The 24,126-nt window shown below is 30.4% G+C and overlaps 2 protein-coding genes across 5 annotated transcripts; one reads left to right on the top strand and one right to left on the bottom strand.

Moving 5' to 3' along the window:
* Nucleotides 1-1,051: 1,051 nt before the first annotated feature.
* LOC140894422 (protein IMPAIRED IN BABA-INDUCED STERILITY 1-like) lies at nt 1,052-7,047 on the bottom strand. Its single transcript, XM_073302929.1, has 9 exons — nt 6,014-7,047; nt 4,846-5,130; nt 4,381-4,698; nt 3,839-4,066; nt 3,515-3,612; nt 3,340-3,433; nt 2,311-2,841; nt 1,724-1,856; nt 1,052-1,504 (listed from the first exon to the last, which is right to left on the bottom strand). Exons 1-9 carry the CDS (start codon nt 6,377-6,379, stop codon nt 1,470-1,472), a joined length of 2,088 nt encoding a protein of 695 aa, XP_073159030.1. The 5' UTR covers nt 6,380-7,047; the 3' UTR covers nt 1,052-1,469.
* Nucleotides 7,048-12,270: 5,223 nt separating this feature from the next.
* Nucleotides 12,271-15,103, top strand: LOC140864728 (APO protein 3, mitochondrial-like). 4 transcript variants are annotated; one of them, XM_073269060.1, is made up of 4 exons: nt 12,271-12,334; nt 12,666-13,258; nt 13,383-13,813; nt 14,195-15,103. In XM_073269060.1, exons 2-4 carry the CDS (start codon nt 12,873-12,875, stop codon nt 14,599-14,601), a joined length of 1,224 nt encoding a protein of 407 aa, XP_073125161.1. In that variant the 5' UTR covers nt 12,271-12,334; nt 12,666-12,872; the 3' UTR covers nt 14,602-15,103. The 4 variants fall into 4 exon arrangements, with proteins under 4 accessions (XP_073125161.1, XP_073125160.1, XP_073125163.1 ...); XM_073269059.1 differs by having other exon boundaries at nt 12,277-12,334; nt 12,648-13,258; XM_073269062.1 differs by having other exon boundaries at nt 12,281-13,258; nt 14,195-14,605; nt 14,685-15,103.
* The last annotated feature ends 9,023 nt before the right edge of the window (nt 15,104-24,126 follow it).

The following is a 24,126-nucleotide window of genomic DNA, read 5'->3' as shown; positions in this document are numbered from 1 at the left end:
TAAAAAAAACAAATTGTAAAATCGAGTCTTTGCTGGTTTATAATTATTCAAGTCAAAATTTCCAAATCATAATTGCTCTTAGTGAAGATAATTATGGATGTCGGATGTTTTTATTGAAACAAATCATATAAATTGTGACAAGATAATATATATATATATACACCATAAAAATGTAACAATATATTATATATTTATATATTAATGGTAGTAAAGTAAATTTCCAAATCATAATTGCTCTTAGTGAAGATAATTATGGATGTCGGATGTTTTTATTGAAACAAATCATATAAATTGTGACAAGATAATATATATATATATATATATATATATATATATACACCATAAAAATGTAACAATATATTATATATTTATATATTAATGGTAGTAAAGTAAACTATCAATTTTTTTTCCGACAAGGTAAACTATAATTAGAAATTCACTTATCTGTGCAAAATTATTTCGGTAGTTTTTTCGTATGGTTTTGAGATTTTATTCTTTTAATTATAAATTGCTTAGTACATCCAATTTCACGAAATTTAAATTCAATATATTTAAAGAAAATGGCATTTTTACCTGTGAAATTCATTTATTTATTATTTAAGATTCCCAAAAAAAATAGATTTCATGGGGAAAATTAATCTATTGAAATACACCTAGTCTGATGAGTACTAAACTACAAATCTCGCAATAATAAATGAAAAATTTTCGTTGATTTATATATTAATTTTTTAAAAAAAAAACATTTATAAGTTATTATCAATCATTTTTGGTCCGAAATGTTTCAAATGTGCTGAGGATTTTTTTATTTTTTATCAATGGGCAAATAATTTCAATCTCAACAATTTTTTTCCATTTGCAAATACAATAATTTATATACCAATTTAATATAATGAATTTGACTCGGAAAAAAATAATAAACTTTTCTGAAAGAAAGATTTGAAATGACAAAACATCCTGTTAAATTTTTTTAATCCATTGCAGAGTAATTTATCTACACAAATAACATGGATTTATTATTATGGATTTGAAATCGTTGAGATGAACCAGAAGATTGAATTTATAGGCATTAGTACATTGTTTTGGGGACTAAGAATAAGAATCAAGCTGAGAAATCTAATGGAAGAGATTAAAATTGCTATTTTGATAGAATATTATATTAAAACTTTCAAAGAGGTATATGTATCAAAAAGAATAGAATGAACAAACATAATCTTCCCTTCCTAGATCTTGATTGATGTATGAGCTCGGATAAGAGGGATCCATTTTGGTCTCTTTTTTTTTTTTTTTTTGCAGCATCGTTGTAGCTGAGAGAACGCATTCGGCTGTGGTTCCCAAAGCCGAGTTGGTCATGCTTGCTAGTCAATATACAGCTCAATCCTTCTGCAACAAAGAAGCTTTTCGTTGAACGACCATGCCCGGATTGGTTATCATGATTAGATCAGCTATTCGCTTCCATGGACAGCTACAAACTAGTACACAGGCAGTTGCTTTCCGTTTCGCTTAACTGCATTTAGGAAACAAGAATTTGTTATGAAAAGTCTTTAACGAATACGTTCATTCTAAAGGGATGGGATATGTGATTTGTGAACATCCTAGTGAAGCAGTGGAAGAAAAAAGGGTCTATTGGGGCCTTCTGCCTTGTAGAAACTTATCTCGCTGCACGTCTAGCGGATAAAATTAACGATTTTGGAATCTAATTCACTTCCAAGATGGATTGTCCTACCTCTCTGGAACCATGATCTTCGAACTGCCTGGCGGATTTGACGTTCGTGCTTTTCCAAGAGTTCATCGATTCTTTGTGATTGAGTTAGCAAGGGTCCCGAAAATTCAACCTTCTCCCCCTGTTCTTGATACACCTGTTTCATGTCCCACTTAAAATAGCAAGAGCAGATAAAATGGAAGATATTTATGAAAGAGAAAACGGCATAAACCAGAAAGACAGTATTTTTTTTTTCTGATTACACGTAAAAGCTTCGACCATTTTTCGAGACAAGAAGTTTCAGTTTTCTGATGCCCATTATGTCACAACCAAATAAAAATAATTCACACAGAGAATCAACCTTCGATAGCTAGAAGTTTAATCGGGTATGAGTAGGCGTTTTTTTCTAACTATAAAGAGGATAAAAAAATTGTCTTATACTGAACTCTTTTGGTAATTGAATGATAGAACTCTGAACATGTATTATTTAATCTTCATAAAGGTTGTACTCCATAAGAGTGGTAATAGTATCACATTTTCAAGAGAAGAAAAAATGATGATGGTGATAATATATACTTGAAATGTACTACAGAAAGAAGTTTTAGAGTTACCGAATAGAGTCTTCTGGCAGCAGCCTCCTCCTTATGATAAAGTGCCTTGGTCAATTCCTGAGAGTGGTACTCATCTGAGGTATCAAATGAATCTGGACGTTCTAATTGGCTCCATTGTTTGAGCATTTGGGGCTTGATGCTTTCACATGAGTCGTGACGTTTTGTATCAGAAAACTTCCGATCACCATTCACTACCTCGCAATTGTTCTCTCCTATTGAATCAAAGCTATTCTTCAAATGCAAGGCACCAGAAGATTCAAGAATTAGGCTTCTAGAGCTAGACCTACTTCGTGATCTTAATGATGAATTGTTCATTCTCCCTTTTGCCCAGGCAAAACCACTAGATCCTGAAACTTGTAAAGGGCCGGGACAAGTATCATCGCCTTGAGATGGTTTTTTTACGTGGGACACTTCTTTGCTCCCCATAATTGATGGCTTAGGTGGCTCCCAAACTAAGAATCCATCTCCTTTGTTATTGTTTATGCCATCTCCATTCAACTTCAGTTCAGCATGCTTTTGAGGAGGGAGATTCTGTGCACGACAATGAAATTTAAAGGATGATAAAAATTTATGCGTCTATAGTTCTCTATTCCACAGATGCAGATACGAGGACACAGATACGACACCATACAGATCCCAAAATTTTTAAAAATGAGAATACGACAAGGATATAGCTGTTTTACGTGTACATATACACATACACGTATATAATTATATAAATATATTAAATTTGATCAATAACTATCTAAAAATTAAAAAATAGTTCTTATGGTACTTGGTATAGTCAAAATGCCACAACTGGTTGTATCAGGAGCGATCAAAATAAATTCATTAGCTGTAGCAAATAGGATATTCACATTCCATTTCTCGAGTAATACTTCTATGTAAACCTATAAAAGTGTCCTGTTTATACATATCGAGTATCCATATCTAGAAAGCATCTAACAAAATAGGACACGAGTATGGGGATATATTAGAACTGTGTGTATTATAGATATTTGTACAAGTTTAAAGGGGAGAGAGAGTGACCTCTTCTGGTGCAAGTTTGTTCATTCCGTTGGGTCTCCTAGTTGGCTTCCTCGTTGTTTCAGGTCCACCACGAGATCGTACATCAGACCTTTTCCTGAATACAAGGAGCAAATCTTTTATAGTTTGACTTTAAGGAACAATCATTTTCAATACCATTGGATGTAAGAGAAATTACCGGCTGGCCTCTTCACGAATTTTAATGTCAATCTCTTTACTGGGAGGATACTTTGGTAAGTTTGACGGATCACAAGCATATGGCTTTGTCTTGAAATACTAATCATTGTGAACAACAAGCAAAGGATTAGAGTCATTCTACTTGACATGAAACTTAAACCCAAGCACAATTTGAAACAGCAAATGCCCTATCAGTTTCTCTTCTTTTTGTTTCTTTTGGTGAAACCCTATCAGTTTCACATCAGAGAAATGCAAAGTATTAAAAACAATAGTGTACGGAAATCCAGAAATTTGCATGTGGCTATCAAGGGTCCAACAAGAATACCTCCGACGTGAGGGCTGAAGCAGCCGTTCCCCGCTTGTGCGGTTCCACAGACAAGAGAGTTTCTATTAGAGTAACAGCAGCTTCAGGTAGATCTTTAAAGGTTTGCCAAAGAGAGGTATCGTAAGGATGCTGTGGTTTGAATAACGTTGCATGAGGAAGTTTTGATTTTTTCCAGTAATCTTCAGGCGGGGATCCACAAAGTTTGAAAATTTTGTGCAACTGTTCAACCTGTAAAGAAAGACACATAAAAATTTCATAATTATGCCACATGGTTTAGCACATCCATGCTGCGAATTTGGCTAGGGGAATCAGACCAATTCTACTCTCAATGAGAGTCGTTAACAGACTCGCCCTAAATCCGCATTGAATACCACGTAAATTTAATTTTAACAACAATATTAGTTTTGACAAATGACAACAATATTAGTTTTGACAAATGGTAGATGTTACTTTTGTATGTCATACAAATAGTTAATTAATATTTGTCTCTCAAAAAAATATCGCTCAATACGGAACAAGAAAACTATGGCTCCATTGATTACCTCAGTCCTCCCTTGAAGAATAGGCTTCCCGATGAGAAGTTCAGCGAGTAAGCAGCCAACACTCCAAAGATCCACAGAAGTCCCATATTCAGTAGACCCCAACAAAAGTTCAGGAGGGCGGTACCACAATGTGACCACTCGACTAGTCAGAGGTTGCCTCTGCCCATAAGTACAGTAATTTGCCAATCCAAAATCACCTACCTTCAGGATTCCATTGTTATCTACCAAGAGATTTGCACCTTTTATGTCTCGATGCATTACACCCTGAGAATGGCAATGCTCGAGTCCCAATAACAACTGCTTCATGTAACATTTAACCTACAAAATATGACAGAATAAAGTTCGATTAAGGCATATATTACTGATTAATGTCATTTCTTTTTCATAGCTCATGTTTAAAGAGGTCTAGAAGGCCAGTGCAGTAAAACTCGTAACACTGTCTATCTAGAGCAGAATAATTAGAACCTGTTCTTCGGTGAATGCGATGTCTGGGCAAGATAAGAGTCCAGAAATATCATGTTCCATATACTCGAACACGAGATATATGTTGCATGACGAACGAGATGTGATTAATCCTTCCAACTTTATAATGTTTGGATGGTCTAGCCGACGAAGAATTGTTATTTCACGAGCCATGAAACGAACACTTTCAGGCTCAAAATTGTCAAACCGCACCTTCTTTAAGGCAACTATCTTCCCTGTTTCTAATTCACGTGCTCGAAAAACAGTGCTGTATGTACCCTGACCAATCTGTTAAGAAAAGAAAAGTTGAGATTTTTTGTTAGTTGAATGGCTAACAAAAAAAAATAAGAATGCCGCTGAACAATGTGAATGGATTCTATCTTATAGAATACAGACTGCAGGTAAGATGCTGTTCCGAAAACAGAAACTATTCTTGCCATCATAGTGGCAACGTCATGAGAAGATTTAGCACCTGAAATATTGGTTCAGGAAAGAATCACATAACAGTTGAACTTGCAGCATAAAGGGAGAAAATCTTGATGATTTAAGCTAGTAACTTTCTTTCCATAAAAATCAAGCTTTTTATAGAAAAAGTAGAGTTTATGCTTTCTTCACGCCGCCTGATCTTTTCAATTGCAAGGACAAGATTGAAGACATTATAAGATTTAAGGGCTTATAAAGTGCAACGTCATTTTATTGATCACAAACCACAAGTTCTCACAGGATTAAGAACCGATATTTTGCTCAAACTTTTGCTACAGGAGGCAAAGACCCAGTTAATGCATCTAGACATAGTAGTTATATCTCCACCCCCTAATCATAAATCTTAGCTCAGTTAAACCCTCAGTTCCAAGCTTACCACGGACAACGCTATTCAAAGGATTGAAAACACAAAAAAGAACCATATTTCGGCGTCCCCGAGAGTGATCGGGTGTTTCAAACTCTCCATTCTGCAACTAATTCTTCCACATTTCCATCACAACTAGAAGGCACTTGTTATATATGATCATCAGTTTTCCCAATGAAATACTAAGACACGAGACAAACACTTCCAAGTTACAACTACTACTATGAATAACTTGAATGACAAAGACACAATGAACTACACGATCCCATTTTATCTTACAATCAAACATGTAATCCGACTCAGAACCGAAACAATCAAACAAACCTTTTCAAGTTTCTCGTAAGAATCAGATTTCAGTGGAACCCAACCCTGAATGGCTTCACCCGCAACCGCACTGAGCCAAGCCGGCCAGCCAGCCGCCACCTGCTCACCCTCCACATACTTTTGCAAATTCCCAAGCCGAAAACTCACAGACTCACTCGTCCGACCAGACTCGCTCAACTCGCTCCCCGACTCACCTGCTCCTCTTTTCTTCACCTTCTTCAAGTTCATGTCCAGCTCTGCCACCAAACCGCCGCCTCCGCCGCTACTCCCCACTCGGCTACGACCCGACCCCCCATATAACCCCCCCGAGTGATCCAGTATCGCCGGAGTCACGGAAACCGTCTGTTTCGACGTTACGCAACCCATCAGCACGTGCAAACCACGCGTCACCAACACACCACCACCATAGCTACAAAAACGGAAAACTAACGCCCACCCAGATCTGAATATACTAAATCTTGACCTGGGTCAAGCTCAGCTTCGAGAAAGCGATGCTAAATTCTCAATGCCATTGAAAAATTAGGCATATTTATACACAACAGTCAAGAACAAAACAAAACCCAAAAAAAAACGAAAACCTTTCCACTTTCCACGACTCTCTCCCTCTCTCTAGCCCAACCCTCTTTATATGCGGCAATCGCGGAAGCGTTTCAACTCAAATGGGCTTCACAATCCAAGCAAGAATATGCGCGGAATCAACGGAATGATAGGCCTAAAGTACTCCCATTCTTTTTCCGTAGACTACTGTTGCAATCTTTGTCTCTGTATTATTATTATATATTGTATTGTATATCTCTCTTTCTTTCTTTAGACAAAAAAGCAGCGCGAATCTACACAGTATGAAAAGAAAGTGGCAGACTCTTCGACAACTACTGGACTATATTGACTTTAACCAGCATTTGGCCGCTTGTGAACTTCGCCAATTCAAATTCTTTGTATTCATCTTTCGCTCCTATTTTCCAGTAGTATAATCTTTGGTCCCCGGAAATGTTCATACTACACAGCTCAAATATTCCATGGAAGCGCGTGTGAACGCTAGTAAATGTGGGTTTTGATTTCTTGGTGAAGAAACCATGATTGTTGGTTGGGTAGTTGTTGATTAATAGTGTAATATGATTTCGCATTTTTAAATGTGTATAAACAAACATTTTTGTCCTAAGTTAATTTTTGGGGTATTAAGTTATACTACATTATAATAAATGCATGTTTATCATGTCATTATAGCTAATCATAGTTCTTTTTTGTGATCACAACATGAATTTAAGATCACTATCTATGATATCGTTTTATGGAGAAAGTGTAGGTTAGTACATGGGCATTGTCCATGTGCTGCATATGACGGCTCATATTTTTTTGCACTTGAAAAGTTCATGTGAACATTTTAAGTGCAGTAAATATGAGCCGTTGGATCCCCATTCGAACAGTGATCGAATGGGGTAGCATAGACAAAACCCGTTTTATGATGCTTGATCCGATTCACGAAAAATTATTTTGTTTATATATCAAAATTTATTATTTTTCTGGACTATGATGAATTTCAATGTGAGATCGATTATAAGAAGTCAAATTAAAAAAAAAAAAAATAGGGGGAAAAGCTTAATGATTGCTGCTTCCCACGACCTGTTTTCTTGTAATTATGCTGATATCACTCACTTGGTGACATGATTTCTTCCCAATATCCCATTTCCAATGAATTTTTCAAGACAATTTTTTAAAGAGAAATCTAGGTTTTTTTTATTTATTTTTTGTTTAAGCATGAACTTAATATGAAATGAGATCATGCAATGAGGTATAAAATTTTTAAAAAATTCAACAACCATGTATACTAGTATTAAAATATCAAGTTCCAGGATGTAAATCATGACTTGAAAATAGAGAAATTTCACAATATTGTTTTCCAAATTATTTACCAAATTCAAAGACACATGAGTGTATCTAAAAAATGATATTTTTCCTCATATACTGGGATAAGTATCGATCTTTGCGATGGTTTTAAAAAAAACGTAGTTCAAGTTGCAACGGTTAATCCATTGCAAAATCGTAGCAAAAGTGCGATGATTTTATATGTTTCCGACAAACGATTATGCGACGCTTTTAAAAATCGTCGCAACCGTCTTTTTTTTTTAATGACATTTGTAAGTTAACATCTCATCTCCTGTCAAATAGTTTTATCGATATTTTTTTTTAATAGTAATAGTAATATGTTAAAAATTTTAGATATAAATAAAATATGCACTATTAAAATTTAAAAGCTTTTAAAAACTTTGTCCCAACCGCGGAAGTAGGTTTTGGCCATTATGTACCGGACATTTTGATCTATCAAATTTGCTATATAGTTTTTTTAAAAGAAAAAAACTTATATAGTATTGGCAGTATATTAAAAATTTTAGATGTAAAATATGTAATACTAAAAGCTTTGGAAAATTTTGTAAGTCCCAACTGTGGAAGTAGGTTTAGTGGAGTCGCTAAAATTAATCGGTGTCCAACAACTTCCCTATATTAATCGACCAAATATTGAGAATTCATCGATAAGATTTATTTTTGTTGGTTACATAATATTTTAAAAAAAAATAATTTTTTTAGGGTGCATTTAATGGAATTAATTTTAATTTAATATGCACGAGGAGTGGCTCAAGTGTATTTAAATAAGCAAAAAATTAAATAATTTAGATGCTAATAAATGGTTTGAGGGGTTATTTTTGGAGGAAAAAAATATATGAACCTCTAAATATTATTGTGTTATATTTACTGGTGTGTTGCAGTCTTGCACTCGTAAGTCGTAACATGTATGCTTATCGAAATACATTTTTCTAATACAATACCAAATTATTATTTTCGAGGCTAGACTTATATGGTGATTCGAAAATAATTACATGGGAATAAATAGAATTAAAAAAATTTACATTTCATCTTATTTTTCTTTATGATTTAGTTGAGGTAAATTTATTGAGCTTACTTGATTGTACAATATTAGTTTTTTTAAAGTTCAATATCAAAGTAGTTACTATATCATCTTCTTACTATATTAAATAGTGTTAGATAATCTATATATTTATATTTTTCATGTTGATTGCATGTATTTTTTTTATATTAATAATGAAACCGTTATTACATTTGTAAAAAGAATAAACTTAAAACATTATTTTGAATCTAAAATTTTTTCTTTGCGATCTTTGGTCCTTTATATATCTATCATATTTTAATCTTTTTAAAAGAGCATTAATAATGATCAAAGCTAATGTAATTAAATGATTTGACAAGTGTAGCTGCACTCTATTTTAACTACTAATTTATTTGGGTGTAATAATATTTTCGTGGGATTAATTAGTAACCAAAACGTAATGTTTTGAATGCTAATGTTATCACCAATTTCTGGAGCAATAACAAGATCGCATATTCAATTCACGTAGTTTGAAATAGAGTACAACTATTGCGATGTCCATTGTTGCGATGCATTAATTTCTCATGTTGCGTAGAAAAATCGAACTTGACGTTTACACTGTAATACTGTTTAAATTAAAGATTTATGTTATATCGTTACCACTATCTATAATTTTTCGTTAAACAACAAATGTTTGATTCTACGTTCTCTTTTTAAAAAATAAAAAAAGAAAAAACGTATGACATTTATAAACCAGTTGACGAGAATGTCCACAACAACCTATGCTCAAGTTCACCTAAAGTTATAATATTTCATCCTTTGAGAGCAGCAAATCAAATGACTCATGATCGACGAAACACACTCACATAAGGTCCATAACCAATTTGGTTTTGTTGAACGCAATTCTCATAAGTCTAAAATACTTTGCATATATACATTATTCGAGGTCTTATTTATGGAATGTTATCGGTTTAAAAATAAAGCCAGGCCTTAAAAAATTTATAAACCAATGAAAACCAACCACACTTGGATAATTTATTTTCTTTAATAGAAATACTTGGACCTCATATTTATATTTTGATTTATTACATCCAAATATATATATATATATATACATATATATATATATATTGGATCATTTTTATTTTTTTCGGCGTACGACATTTATTTGTTTGATATGTCACAAGGCCAAAACATATATTTTTATATATTCAACTGTAACTGTTTTAACACATCATGACAAAATACTTTAATTGATCATATCTTTCCTGTGAGTTTTCTACTCCCACTAAGAATGAACCATAAAGCAAATAATTATTGGTCATGATAATATGGAGAATGGTGAAAAAATTGTGGGCACACTCACGAAAGATATCATTATAAAAATTAGAATAATTAATACCACAAGTAATTAATGTAATTACCACAATGTGGATTGTTATATTACTACAATTTACATGATCATTATTCTTAATTAGTATGTACACACTTCAGCACCTATTGAATTTTAGCCTGTAAAATTAGATGCATCTAAGTACTGCTAATGATTGGGTAATATATATATATAGGGTTATGAATGTATTTTACCATGAAATATGGTCTGATAACAGTTAATTTTATCATTAAAATGTGGGAAATTTTTTATTTCTTTAATAGGGAAAAAAACATGTCAAAGTTTAGTTTTGGTACACAAACTTTTATTTTTTTGTGATTTGGTCCAATTGTTGATGTGACAGCTCGACACGTCAGCATTTTTTGGTGTCATGTCATCATTTTTCGCTGTCATATCAGCATTTTCTGGTGCCACATAAGCAGTTTGATCAAAATTAATGAAAATTAAAATTTAGTGTATCAAAACCAAAATTTGAAAAGTTAACCAAAAAATAGACAAATTAGTGGACAAAAAAAATATTTTTCCTTTAAATGTTATTACATTTTACTCGATCGTGTATGTTAAAGTGTTGGATTCTTAAATTCAAGATTTTATGTCTTGCAAATTTGAACTTACGGATCATAGCTTAAAAATTTAGGTTTGGAAATGTTGGAGTGAAATGAGAAGGAAAAATGAAAATGTTCACAAATGAAATTTGTTGAGAAGGGCCACATTTTTTTATTGTCTCGGTGCCAAGTTGCAATCTTGGTTAGACATATTATTTCATTAGGTCAGGTGGATGTAACATCGGCACCAAGGTCATCTCCAACATTATTTTTTGTGTCAGGTTGGAGCATCGTTACAGCATTATACAAAATTAAAATACAGGAATTCCAACGTGTAACTTTTGATGTTAGTTTTTTAGTCGCTCGATATCTATTTTGAGAAATTTTTTTGATGCTGACATATTATGTCTTCTTCTCACAAGAACAATAATCTCATCATAATCACACGATTATTGAGAACAACGTATTTATTATCATTTTGAATATATATTAATTTTCATAAAATAAGTATAGCGTACATATTTATAATGTTCACCTTCTTAATAAATTCCTCAATAATATAAAAATCATTAAAAGAAGTGATGGTCCATATTGTCCAAAAAAGACAACTACTAATTAGCTTCAGGGACCATCAATGGTTGTCACCTTACACAGGTGGAGTCGGCAACTGTTGAAATAAAATTAAATTTTATGTATTTTGTTAAATGACAATGAATATTTTCCCTCATTCATAATAAATAATAATTTTTTAAATCTATCTATTGCTATATATATATAAACCTTGTTTATTAAGTCTTCATCTATAACTATAACTATAACATATTAATAAGGTCAAAGAGTTTAGTGTAACAAACTTTTTGTAATTTATCTATAATTATAATAACTTACCTTTTTTTAAAAAAGAATTAAAATTACTGAATATAATTTTATATTTATTTAAACTTTTGAATATTAATTTAATGGGTGAAATGGTTTTACGGATCTTTGTTCGTGAGATGATTAACAATGTTTATATTTACCATAAAAGTAATTTTTTCGGCATAAAAAGTCATGTTTTTTTGTTAACCAAATAAAAGATATTTCTCACTAAATTATCCTGAAAGACCGTCTCATATGAGTTTTGTGATATTTAATTCATAACATTAATTTTAATATTTAATTATATAAAAATAACGCTCCATGCATCATGGTGAAATGATACTACATTTCAAAAAAAAAATAAAAAATGTGGTTCGAAAAACTGTTTGGCCCAAAAGATCATATACACTGTTAGGGCAAAAATCCCAATTCCCGTGGGCCATCATTTGAGCTCACATGACATATAATTATTCGGCCCAATAATGAAGCCCAAAATCATAGAGATTCACCAATTACAAGCCCAAGTCCATTTCATTAAAGATATTTGACCTTTGAATTCCACAGCAGTCAACCGTCAGCTCTCAGTCTCACTTTCATTCTCGAGCTCTCAAGAAGATTTTTACTTCCATCAAAAGCAATTTCAGGTATTATTTTACTTACGAAATGGATGATTTTAGCCTTGTTTTAGACCCCAAAATTTTGCTCGGGCTTTCTCCAAATCCAAGAAAACCAATACTCTTTAACAAATCCATGGAGGGTCTTGCAAACTCATACCAGAAAACTGGAAAATTGTTTTTTTTTTGTGTGGATAATTGACGCCATTTTCTGGTTAACGGTGTATTAGTTTAAGATTTGTCTGTTCTTTCATCGCTTTCTCGATTGATATCCCACTGTTTCCCGCTTTTGGTTGTCACTTTGTGATCGGGGCTTGCTTTGTTCATTTCTTGGGTTTTCAAGGATTGCAAAAATGTACAGATATGTGAAGACTTTCTGCATTCCTTATATTGGAAAAGCAAGACAGCTTATTTTGGTGTTTCTGTTGCAAAGCCAGAGTCTTGAATATTGATGTGCTTTGAAGAGGCTCAGTTGAATCCCGGGAAGGAGTCGTAGTCCTGAGAGAGTGACCCTAAATTTTAGAGTTTATCAAATCATACCAATTTCTGTTAGCGAGTTTAATAGGTGATGCTCACTGAACGCGGCCGAACGTTCTTGAACCTAGGCCGGATTTTTACAAGAAATCTTTTCAAAGAAGCACGAATTAATGCATCAGAATCAAAAAGTTTTGCTTGTGGATCATGCTCAAACAAGTTGGATTTGTTGGAGCTACCAAGAAAGCCTAGAAAGTCGGAACGGAAGCCATGGGTGACGGATATTAATGAATTGAAGCGAAAGGCTAGATTGGAAAAGCAAGAGAGGGGAATGGTTCGAGAGGTTGCTTTGAAGCCTCCCAAGAATGGGTTGTTGGTTAAAAAATTAATCCCAGTTGCACATGATGTTTTAGCTGCCAGAGGTCGATTACTGTTTTATGCTTCAAGAGTTGCTCATAGTGTATCCATTTATTTTTGCAGGTAGTCTAGGAAATTAGGATATATAATTAACTTCTTGTTTGCTTCATATTGTATTAGAATTGTGTAGATTTTGTTGTTCTGTTTTTGCAATGATTGGCTAACTTATATCGTCCTTATTTTGTAGTGTTTGCGGAGACGTTCATGTGGGTGATCCACCACATAAGATTAGGACATGTAATGTGAGTGGAAGTCAAACAAATAAAGAACATGTGTGGGAGAGAGGAGGAGTTGAACATGTGTTGCCTGTCGTGGAATCTTTTCATCTGTATGATAGATTGGGAAGAGCTGTTTCGCACAATGAACGTCTACAAGTGGATCGGATTCCGGCCATCGTGGAATTGTGCATTCAAGCCGGTGTGGACATTCCTAAGTATCCAACAAGACGACGTGAGTTCCCTGTTTACTACGTTGCTGGAAGGCTGATTGATTTTGAGAAGAAGTTTCCCAAAAATGATTCATATGAAAAGGACATGAACACCTCTGGCTTTTGGGCAACACCAAAGAGGTCTAATGAAGTTCAGCAATTTTCGAATTTTTCATTCGATAATCTCAAAGGTTTGTCTCGACAATGCTCAAGATATTAACTTTTAGGAAGTTGAATTCATACTGAAGTTTCTCATCAATCTTGTTGCATGGTTTTCATCTTTTATCGTAAATTAACCTGGCATCTTTTGATTATCTTCTTAGAAATATAATTGCTGTTGTGATTAGTTGATTTAGGGTAAGAATTTTCACTCACTGTCACACCACCGCCGCTAAAGTATAAATACATTAGTTAAAGTGCTCCCAACACTTATTTACATGTATGTGTACATTGTAAATAGTGATCCTGGACATTTATTACACGGTATTTGCTTTACATGTGAGTGGTGTCTCGAAATATATTGTTCAACCACGTACCGTGGGTTTGAGCTGTTTGTGGTGCCACTTGCATAGGTTTCGCAGAGCGAGGAATGGAGGCACTGGATAAATTACATTCTGGAGTCCTGAATCTCATGGAGAAATATGATGTCCAAGCTTGTGGATATTGTGATGAGGTGCAAGTTGGGCCTAAAGGCCATAGGGCGAGGCAATGTCAGGCGTTCAAGCACCAAATGAGGGATGGCCAACATGCTTGGCAACAGGCATCCATAGACGATATTCTTCCCCCAGTCTACGTATGGCATGTGGGGGATTCACACGATAGACTTCTCATTGATGCTTTGAAGAGGTACTACGGAAAGTTGCCTGCTGTGGTCGAGTTGTTTGCACAAGCCGGAGCATCAGTGGGAGAAAATTATCAGGGAACGATGCGGGCAGATGTCACTGTACCTGGATTAGACGAAGAAAATCTTGTTGTTTGAAAAAGTAAAGTCTTGATGTTTGTGTTTCTTATAAAGAAAATGATTCTAGCATCCCAATGAATATCTCTTTCGTTAGTGCACAGATGGAGATGCTCCGGTTAGTTCAATGCTAGCAGATGGGATTACGCGGTTAATCTGAACCATGCGAGTCTGTGACCAGGTTCTGGCAATCGATGCTATACGATGCAACCTAGATGCTCCACAATTCGCAGTTTCCAATCAGTCGACACATACAAAGATGCCAAGTCTAAAGATCATTCGACGCCAGTGCACGCATGACATGTGCATAATTCGAGGTTCGCGTTAGAGGGATCGGAACTGAGTTCCCTTGTACGCTTGAAACAATGGAACCTATATTTTTTGTGTGCTCTCTGACCTTGCCGCCTTCTTAAACCGGTGTCTTGGTACTATAGCACTTGTTGTATGGGGTGTAAAATAATTTAATGAAATTGATCTCTATGTTGGCTGATTTAATTTCAAATCACTTTTTAAATATTTTTTGGTTATTTTTAAATTTACGGATTTTTGCAAAATTTCAAGTTGAGAGTGATATGATTATTTATACTAAAAGTTTAGAGAAGATATAAGAATATTTTTGCGATTGTGTACTGTTATTTAAATCTATTCGACTTTATGAATGAGTTCCATTCAATTTTTTGTTTTTTTTTTTAATTTAGTATTACACCGATAGGATCTTTGTGATAAGGTATCACTGATCATAGTTTTATCTTGTGAGATGAGTCATTTTTACTCATATCTACAATATAAAGTAATATTTTTGACATAAAATATAATATTTTTTATGAGTGACTTAAATAAGAGATATATCTCACAAAATTGACTCATGAGACCGTCACATATGAGTTAATTCGTGTATTATTAAATGTTCATTGTTAAAATACAAGAATATATATTCCACTCAGTGTTGTAAATGGCGGAAGGCGGTGGTGGGGCGGTTCGTGACCGCCTACCGACCCGACAGTGCCTAGACGGTTGAATTTTTTTAGCATTTTTTTTATATGTAATCACATATATTAGTCATCTTTATAACTTTATTATACTAACACTCCATAATTTCAAACAATATCATTAGACTTTGCTTAAATTATGTAAAAGTATGTTAAATATACAAAACCTAACCTAAAGGCTTGCTGGCGACGGCGGGCCTAGTGATTGATGGTGAGAAGACTTAAGCAAAAGTGGAAAACAAAAAAAAGTGGGTAGTGTTTTCAAGTAAGTAAGGTGTTAAAATTGGTAGAGTTTGACTTGGTTTTTAAATTTAGTTGACTCTAACCTAGTAACCTTTGACTAAAATTTAAAATTTGTTGACCGTCTTGACCGTCTCACCCGCCCGAGCGCCCGCCACTGCCGCCTCACCCGCCTTGCCACCCGCCGAACATCTTGGGGCCGCCTGAAGAGGCCGCCTAATGCCAAGGCGGGGCGGTCGAGGGCCGCCTACCGCCTCGGCGGTGCCTAGGCGACTGCCTCGACCGCCGTTTATAACACTGATTCCACTTGATGAGTGTTAAACTAATAAACTTTTAGTTTTGAATAAAACTAAGAAAGAAAAATAACATTTCTAAAGAAATTAAATATTCTAAATTTTTTGATTCTCAGACTTGTATAGGTGAGTGAAGAGTGCATTTCTTAGACTTGAAATGGTATGTTATGCCAACATTTTCCACACACGTGAATGGAATTTTGAGTCAATTTTTTCGGTCATTTATGGATAAATTAACCACTAATATTGGTAAAAATTAAAAAAAAGTTCTCCGGTCAACATTATTTTTTCTACCTTTATTGCTTACAAACTTGCCAAAATGTGATTGCCGTGATGTCTAATTAAAACATACCGCAAGAGCACGGAACGTTTGTTGTCTTCGATGAAAATCAAATTTTTTAAAGCAGTTCAAGCATCACGTCTTGATCGGTTTATCCCGTAAAAATAATTGTTGAGCCACAACAAGTATAATTAGAACGTTAATTTATTAATATACTAGTGTCTCACCCGTGCGATGCACGGAATTTTATTTTATGTAATTAATTATTATAATTAATAAGTATAAGTATTTGCATAAATTAGTTATAGTTATTGATATAATGTAATAAAAAATTTTATAAGACAATCTTATGAATCAATTTTGTGAGATAAATATATTTATTTTGACTAAAGTAAAAATATTATTTTTAGACTAAGATTAATATTTTTATTAAGATAGGCATCGGGTTGACCTGCCTAATAATAATTTTATTTTATAAATTTTTTTTTTACAAAAAATTACCTAACAAATAATAAAAGTATTTTAGTAAATCTATATATAAAAAAATTTACCTACACAAATAGAATGAGAAAGATAAGAAAAAGGACTATACTCTAAATATTCAATGACAAAATCAATAAGTTTCATGTGACATCCATTGATTTCTCTGTTTTGAAGACAGTCATTTGAAATCATTACGCAAATGATATCTAAAAAAAATATGATAAAAATACGAACAATGTTAAGATCCATTAACAAAAATCATGTCAATTACACAAAATATTTGATGTATACATAAATAAAACATGAAAAAGACTTACCAAAAAATTTAGTTTTGTCAATGACATCTGCATTCGTCAATTCTCTAAAGTTTTTGTTCAAACATCTTTGATGGAAAACTATCATCGAAAATTACACACATTTGTTTAATTAAAAAAATTACATTTATATTTGTTTGACGTGGTCTTGTATTCAATATATTTTGTGCAACAATCATATTTTTGAAAGCATAAAGATTATTTTTTTTTAGTATTGACTTCAATTTCTCAACGATGTCATATTCTATGGTTGTATGTATGCGTGCCCCTTGTAAAATTGAGAAAAATATAAATTATACTAACATTTTTTAGATAGATGGATATCAAAACAAAAAAAATTAGTATACCTCAACATCATGAAATATTATACATTTCATTGTGGGATCTCTCTTGCTTTCATATGGAGATAGTTCGTAACAACGAATCAATCATAGTTTCTTTTAAATATGTTTTGTATAATCACAAGATTTCAGTATTCCTAAAACACAATCACTTATTTTCAACACAAGATTATACATTCTAAAAATTAACAAACAAAATATTTAATAATTTGACTTACAAAATTCGAATGATTAAAAGTGATTTAAAAATAATCATGTCTGTTGTTAAATATAATCAATTGATTTAACATTCTCATGATATAACTTTACGTGCATAAATCCAACTTTTAACATTCTAAAAATGTAAATATATATCCGAAAAATCCGATCAATGTTATATATATATGTATTTTATCATATATTTATGTGTGTATATATATAATATAATATAACAAAAATATTAGATAAAGGATTTACATTTTACCAAATTTAAGTATTTTTCCATATTTGTAACAATGTACGTATGTATGTATGTATGTACGTGTGTCGTGTGTGTGTCTATATATATATATATATATATATATATATATATATATATATATATATATATATATATATATAGATAGAGTTTTGTTATGCTGCCCACCAACCGTGCCAACCTCTGTGCCCACCATGTGCAATAGTTGAGTGTTTTATACATGTGCCCACCATAAAGATTATCTTTTTTTAGTATTGACTTCAATTTCTCAACGATGTCATATTCTATGGTTGTATATATGCGTGCCCCTTGTAAAATTGAGAAAAATATAAATTATACTAACATTTTTTAGATAGATGGATATCAAAACAAAAAAAATTAGTATACCTCAACATCATGAAATATTATACATTCCATTGTGGGATCTCTCTTGCTTTCATATGAAGATAGTTCGTAACAACGAATCAATCATAGTTTCAGCTCCGAGTAACAATTTGAAGGATCGAGTTCATAGATAAAATTTAAACAATTGAGCCATTTGGATTTCAGAATAAATTCATTGTTTTTTTTTCTTGAAATGAAATATTACTTTATAGTGATGCACAAAATATATATATATATATATATATATATATATATATATATATATATTGTGTTCAAATCCACGATGGACATTGTGCTGACATATATGTTAAGTTCTAAAAAATTTAATGGCATGCAAATTTTAAGCAATGATTTATTTGAATTTCTAATTTTGAATTTTAAAAATTCGGTTGTATTTTGTTTTTTTTTTAATCTTAAATGTTGATTACTATTATTATTATTATTTATTTTATTTTATTTTGTGAAATAGATTTTATTTTGATTTAATGGCATGCAATATTTAAGGGTGGTTTATTTGAATTTTAAATATTCTGTTATATTTTGTATATACATACATATATTTAAATATATACATACATATTACGTGTATATATATATATACATACTATATGATCAAATACGTGTATATTTAACATTTATGAGATATTTGAGATATATGGACTTTGTTTTGAATTTTAAATTTAATTATGGAATTAGATTGATTGATTTTTTTTTTTATCTTTAATTGATATGATGTATATTTGGAAATCAAATATAATGTGATTGAATCCCAAAGTTATGGGATTTTTTGTTTGTTTTTTTGGCAATTCTAGATTTTGTTATAAGAAATGTGTCAATATACCGAGGCAAAAATATCCTGGGTATTTTTTAGATAATTTTTTATTTTATATGGACATCTTTAGGTTATAATATATAGTTTTGCTATGCTGCCCCACCAACTATGTCAACCTATGTGCCCACCATGTATAAAACACTCAACTATTGCACATGGTGGGCACAGAGGTTGGCACGGTTGGTGGGCAGCATAACAAAACTCTATAATATATATATATATATATATATATATATATATATAGACACACACACGACACACGTACATACATACATACATACGTACATTGTTACAAATATGGAAAAATACCTAAATTTGGTAAAATGTAAATCCTTTATCTAATATTTTTGTTATATTATATTATATATATACACACATAAATATATGATAAAATACATATATATATAACATTGATCGGATTTTTCGGATATATATTTACATTTTTAGAATGTTAAAAGTTGGATTTATGCACGTAAAGTTATATCATGAGAATATTAAATCAATTGATTAATTGATTATATTTAACAACAAACATGATTATTTTTAAATCACTTTTAATCATTCGAATTTTGTAAGTCAAATTATTAAATATTTTGTTTGTTAATTTTTAGAATGTATAATCTTGTGTTTAAAATAAGTGATTGTGTTTTAGGAATACTGAAATCTTGTGATTATACAAAACATATCACACGCATTATAATTTTTAATCTTAAAGGTAGATTTTTAATTATTTTGAAAAGCTAAAATAATGGAAGTAATACAAATTTCCTGGGATTGTGCAAGTGTTTTTACATAATGTTTGTGTCAACGTTTTTTCAAATTTAATAATCGAATTTCGTCAATTTCAATTATTAAGTATTTGATTTTAAATTTTAATCTAAAGCGGGATTTGTATTTTGAATTTTGTCAATTTAATTTAATATACGTCATGATTAAAATTAATAATTTTAATTTTTTATAAAATTATTTTTATTATCGTTTTATAATAATAATTAAAAAATTATAGAAATCTACGATTTTATTATATGTATGTATATATATTTATATACTTTTCATGAATATAATTAATAAGTTTAATTTTAATAAAATTAATTTTATTATCGTTTTTGGCCTAGACAATTTAATTTTTAGGCAAAAGTTTCTATATATGTACACGTTTGAATATATTATGTATAAGTATCAATTTTATTAAAACATAATTTATATTTTGTTTTGGGAAAAAGTTTCTTTTTTTAGAAACACAGTTTTGGCGGGATTTTGCCAAAAATGGCAAAAACTCTGCTTATATATATATATTATAGATATAGATATAATATAGATATAGATATTATATCTATAGATTATCTTTTATTTTATCATAGCAAATTGAATATTTATAGCTTTATATATGCAATGATTATGAATTTTTTTTGAATATCTTCTTTTAAAATTTTAACCTTTATAAATATGGTAAATATTGCAAACTAAAAATGTATTGAACTGTGATTATGTATACTTATTGGTAATTCTACATAAAAATCTAAATAAGTTAAACTCTTCACAATTTAGATGTTTAATATTTGTTTATTTATACAATAATAATTGAGATCTAATCAAAATTGGAAATAATTTTACTTTTGTTATTATTTTTTTATTTTATCATTTTATTGACCGGTTGAAATATCATCACTTATTTTATTCTTTTTTTTTATTATGGAAATTATATAAATAAATCTATTTATATTATAGAAAAATATATTATATTTATATAAATCTATAAATTTTCGTATATCTATTTCTATTGCATATATATTTTTTTTGTAATTTTTTTTCTTTTAATTTTTGTTCGAAATCTTTAATATTATGTAGGTAGATTATCTTGTATTCTATTATAGCAAATTAAAAATTTGTAGCTCTATATATGCTATGATTATGGAAAATCGTTTTAATATATTTTTTTAAAATTTTCACCTTCAAAAAAATGACAATTATTGGAAACTAAAAAATTTTCTGTTAATAATGTTCAATTTCTATTTATGTTCAAACTTTCATATTTTTAAATATAATCTTTGTATTTTAATAAAGAAAAATCAACCTCCGAAATTAAAGACTTTTTAAATGTTAAAAAGAAACTAAGTGATTTTTTCATTTATGGTACATTTTATATATAATAATTATTAAATATTCTAATTTTATTGTATTGTTAAATAAATATATTAATTATTACGAACTATATATATTAAAGCATTTATTTAATATGTAAGTATTCCTAAAATTATTGAATTTGTGTAGAGTAATTAAGAAAATTTAAAATTATAATTTTTTATTATTATATTTGTAGTATTTATTTATCTACATTTAAAAGTGAAATTTTTTAGCAAAACAAAGCGTTATAAAATATGTAATTTTCGTAAATTATATGAGTTATCTTCATAAATTATATATTTGTATATATATATATATATTTATAATATATAATGTATGAAAAGAATGAAAAATCTCGTTGCATATAGAACACAAATAGAAATAAGTTTTGTTTGTTTTCCTTTTTTAGCTAATTTTTTTGGCGGGATTTTACTATTTTTGGCAAAAACTCAGTTATTATATATATATATAGATGATTAAATTGTAAATGTCAAGGTTAAAGGATTCTACTTGATTTTTAAATGGATTATTTAATTCATGAAAAACTATTTGTCTGGGTATAAACAAACTATTCTCCAATTTTAAACTTATTATTATAATAAAATGTTCGACTCACATTTTTGTTTTTTATTTATAAAATTTAATTTAATTTAAGTACTTGAATGAGAATATTTTTAAAATAATTTAGTGAAACAAATAATTAAATATATTTCGAATTCTATGTACAAAAAATGATATAATGATTTCTTAAGATAAGAAAAATTTATTTGAAGTGTTTTTATTTGGAAATGATAAATATACTCTCTCTCAATGATAAAATCTATGTAACCTAACTTTTCATTATAAAATTAATTATTCATATGCACACGAATTCTACAAATTATTAATGTTTGGAATGACTAATGATTTTAATACATATTTATATGATCAATTAATTAATAATCGATAACTAGACCGAAATGGAGAAGTCAATAAGTAATTAATGTAATTCATTATTTCGGGGAAGAATAAATGTCACCGTTTTTTCTCACCACAATTAATTTCAAAGAAAATCTAGCTACTAATCTTCTTACCAAGTCATCAAAATAATAATCGCACATACACATGTATTAGAGCTATCAAAATGGATTATGTCATTAGATTGTCCCTTTTGATTTTCCAATATATCTGAATGATAAACCACCGTTCCACCCTATCAAATATAATTAATTATCGTTAGACCGATCCACCCCACCAAATAAACATACCCAAATGACGGGAGGGAATTGGTGGGTTTTGATAGGTTACGGATCGACCCATCTTGTCGTCCGTTTTGATACCTTCGCACACCCACATAAACATTAAAAAAAAGTGTTTTTCCATTTTTTTTTTAACCTCCTTTACACATTTTCTAATATCCTCATTAATTTCTCATAACCTTTTAAAAATATTTAATTATTATTTCATATTTTAACTCAAAATTTATTTATTTTTCTTGAAACGATTCAGAATGCGTTTGGATTAAGAAATCAAAAGAGAAATGTTTTTTTTTTTATTTTTAAAAAATGATTTTATTGTTTCAAATGTATTTGGATAGATTTGCAGTGCTTTTTAAAGCACTTAATTAAACCAAAATAAGTGTTTTTTTTAAAAGCTCATATTTATAGCTTTTCAAATTTTTTTTTAACTCAACTTTAAAAAAATGCTTTCAATCTATTTATCCAAACACAAAATTATTATTACTTTTACTTTAAAAAAATATTTTTAAAAGCAAACTTGAAAAAAACATTTTTAAAGTAAAATACTCATGTATTCAAACTGACCCTTAATGAACTACATCTATATCAAAGATTTAATTTCTCTAAATAAAACCAAACACATTTTCTATGTTCCCAAAGTATGCAAACAATTCTCAAACAAATTACCTCAAAACTCCCGAAAAAGATATAAAAGCACATTGCAAGTTACTAATTTTTTTAGAAAATAAATTATTACACACACATATATATATATATATATATATATAACAAATAGGATGTATGACCGCTCAAACTCACCAGTAGACCCACTTTGTTGGGGACAAACGAAACAAAATGAGGTCCAAAAAGTTTCATCTTTTTAGTCAAAATTAAAATAAAGGCAAAACCCAGAAACCAGAATCGATTTATAATTTTTGCAAAATATAATCACGTTTTTTTCTCTTAAAAATTGAGTTTTTATATGGTTATGTTTTGTTCTATAGTAAAAATAAAATAAACATTTGGTATAATTAATATAAAATATATATATATATATATATATATATATATATATATATATATATATATATATAAATATATATAAGGAAAGCGTGTTGCTATTTCTACCAAATAAATATAGACTACTAAAAAAAAGATTTTATTATAGTGCTTGAAAGAATATTCATTTATTTTAATTATATACGAATACCATGTTTGTTTTATATCATATTATTGATTGAGCTACTTATATAATATATATATATATACTTCCAAAGCACTATATTCATTTCTCTAAAAAGTCCACTCTATTTTTAAGTCTAACTTAAGCATCGAAGTGGCCCCGCCGGAAACCCCTCCGGCGCCCCACTAACGTGCTTTTTATTCCCTTCCTTGGTGTGCAGATCATCTTGATTAAGAAAGGACAACTCATATATTACCTCCATTAGCCCGGTCACCACGTCAGGCCCACTTCACTACCCTGATAGTTCGGGCCCTGGTTTTACAAAACCATCATCATTATATATATATATATATATATTATATAAGTAGCTCAATCAATAATATGATATAAAACAAATATGGTATTCGTA

Source organism: Henckelia pumila, chromosome 4, assembly GCF_033568475.1.
Source record: "Henckelia pumila isolate YLH828 chromosome 4, ASM3356847v2, whole genome shotgun sequence".
Classification (NCBI taxonomy): Eukaryota; Viridiplantae; Streptophyta; class Magnoliopsida; order Lamiales; family Gesneriaceae; genus Henckelia; species Henckelia pumila.
The sequence above is the reverse complement of the archived record's forward strand: the minus strand, read 5'-3'. Positions and strand labels throughout refer to the sequence as shown.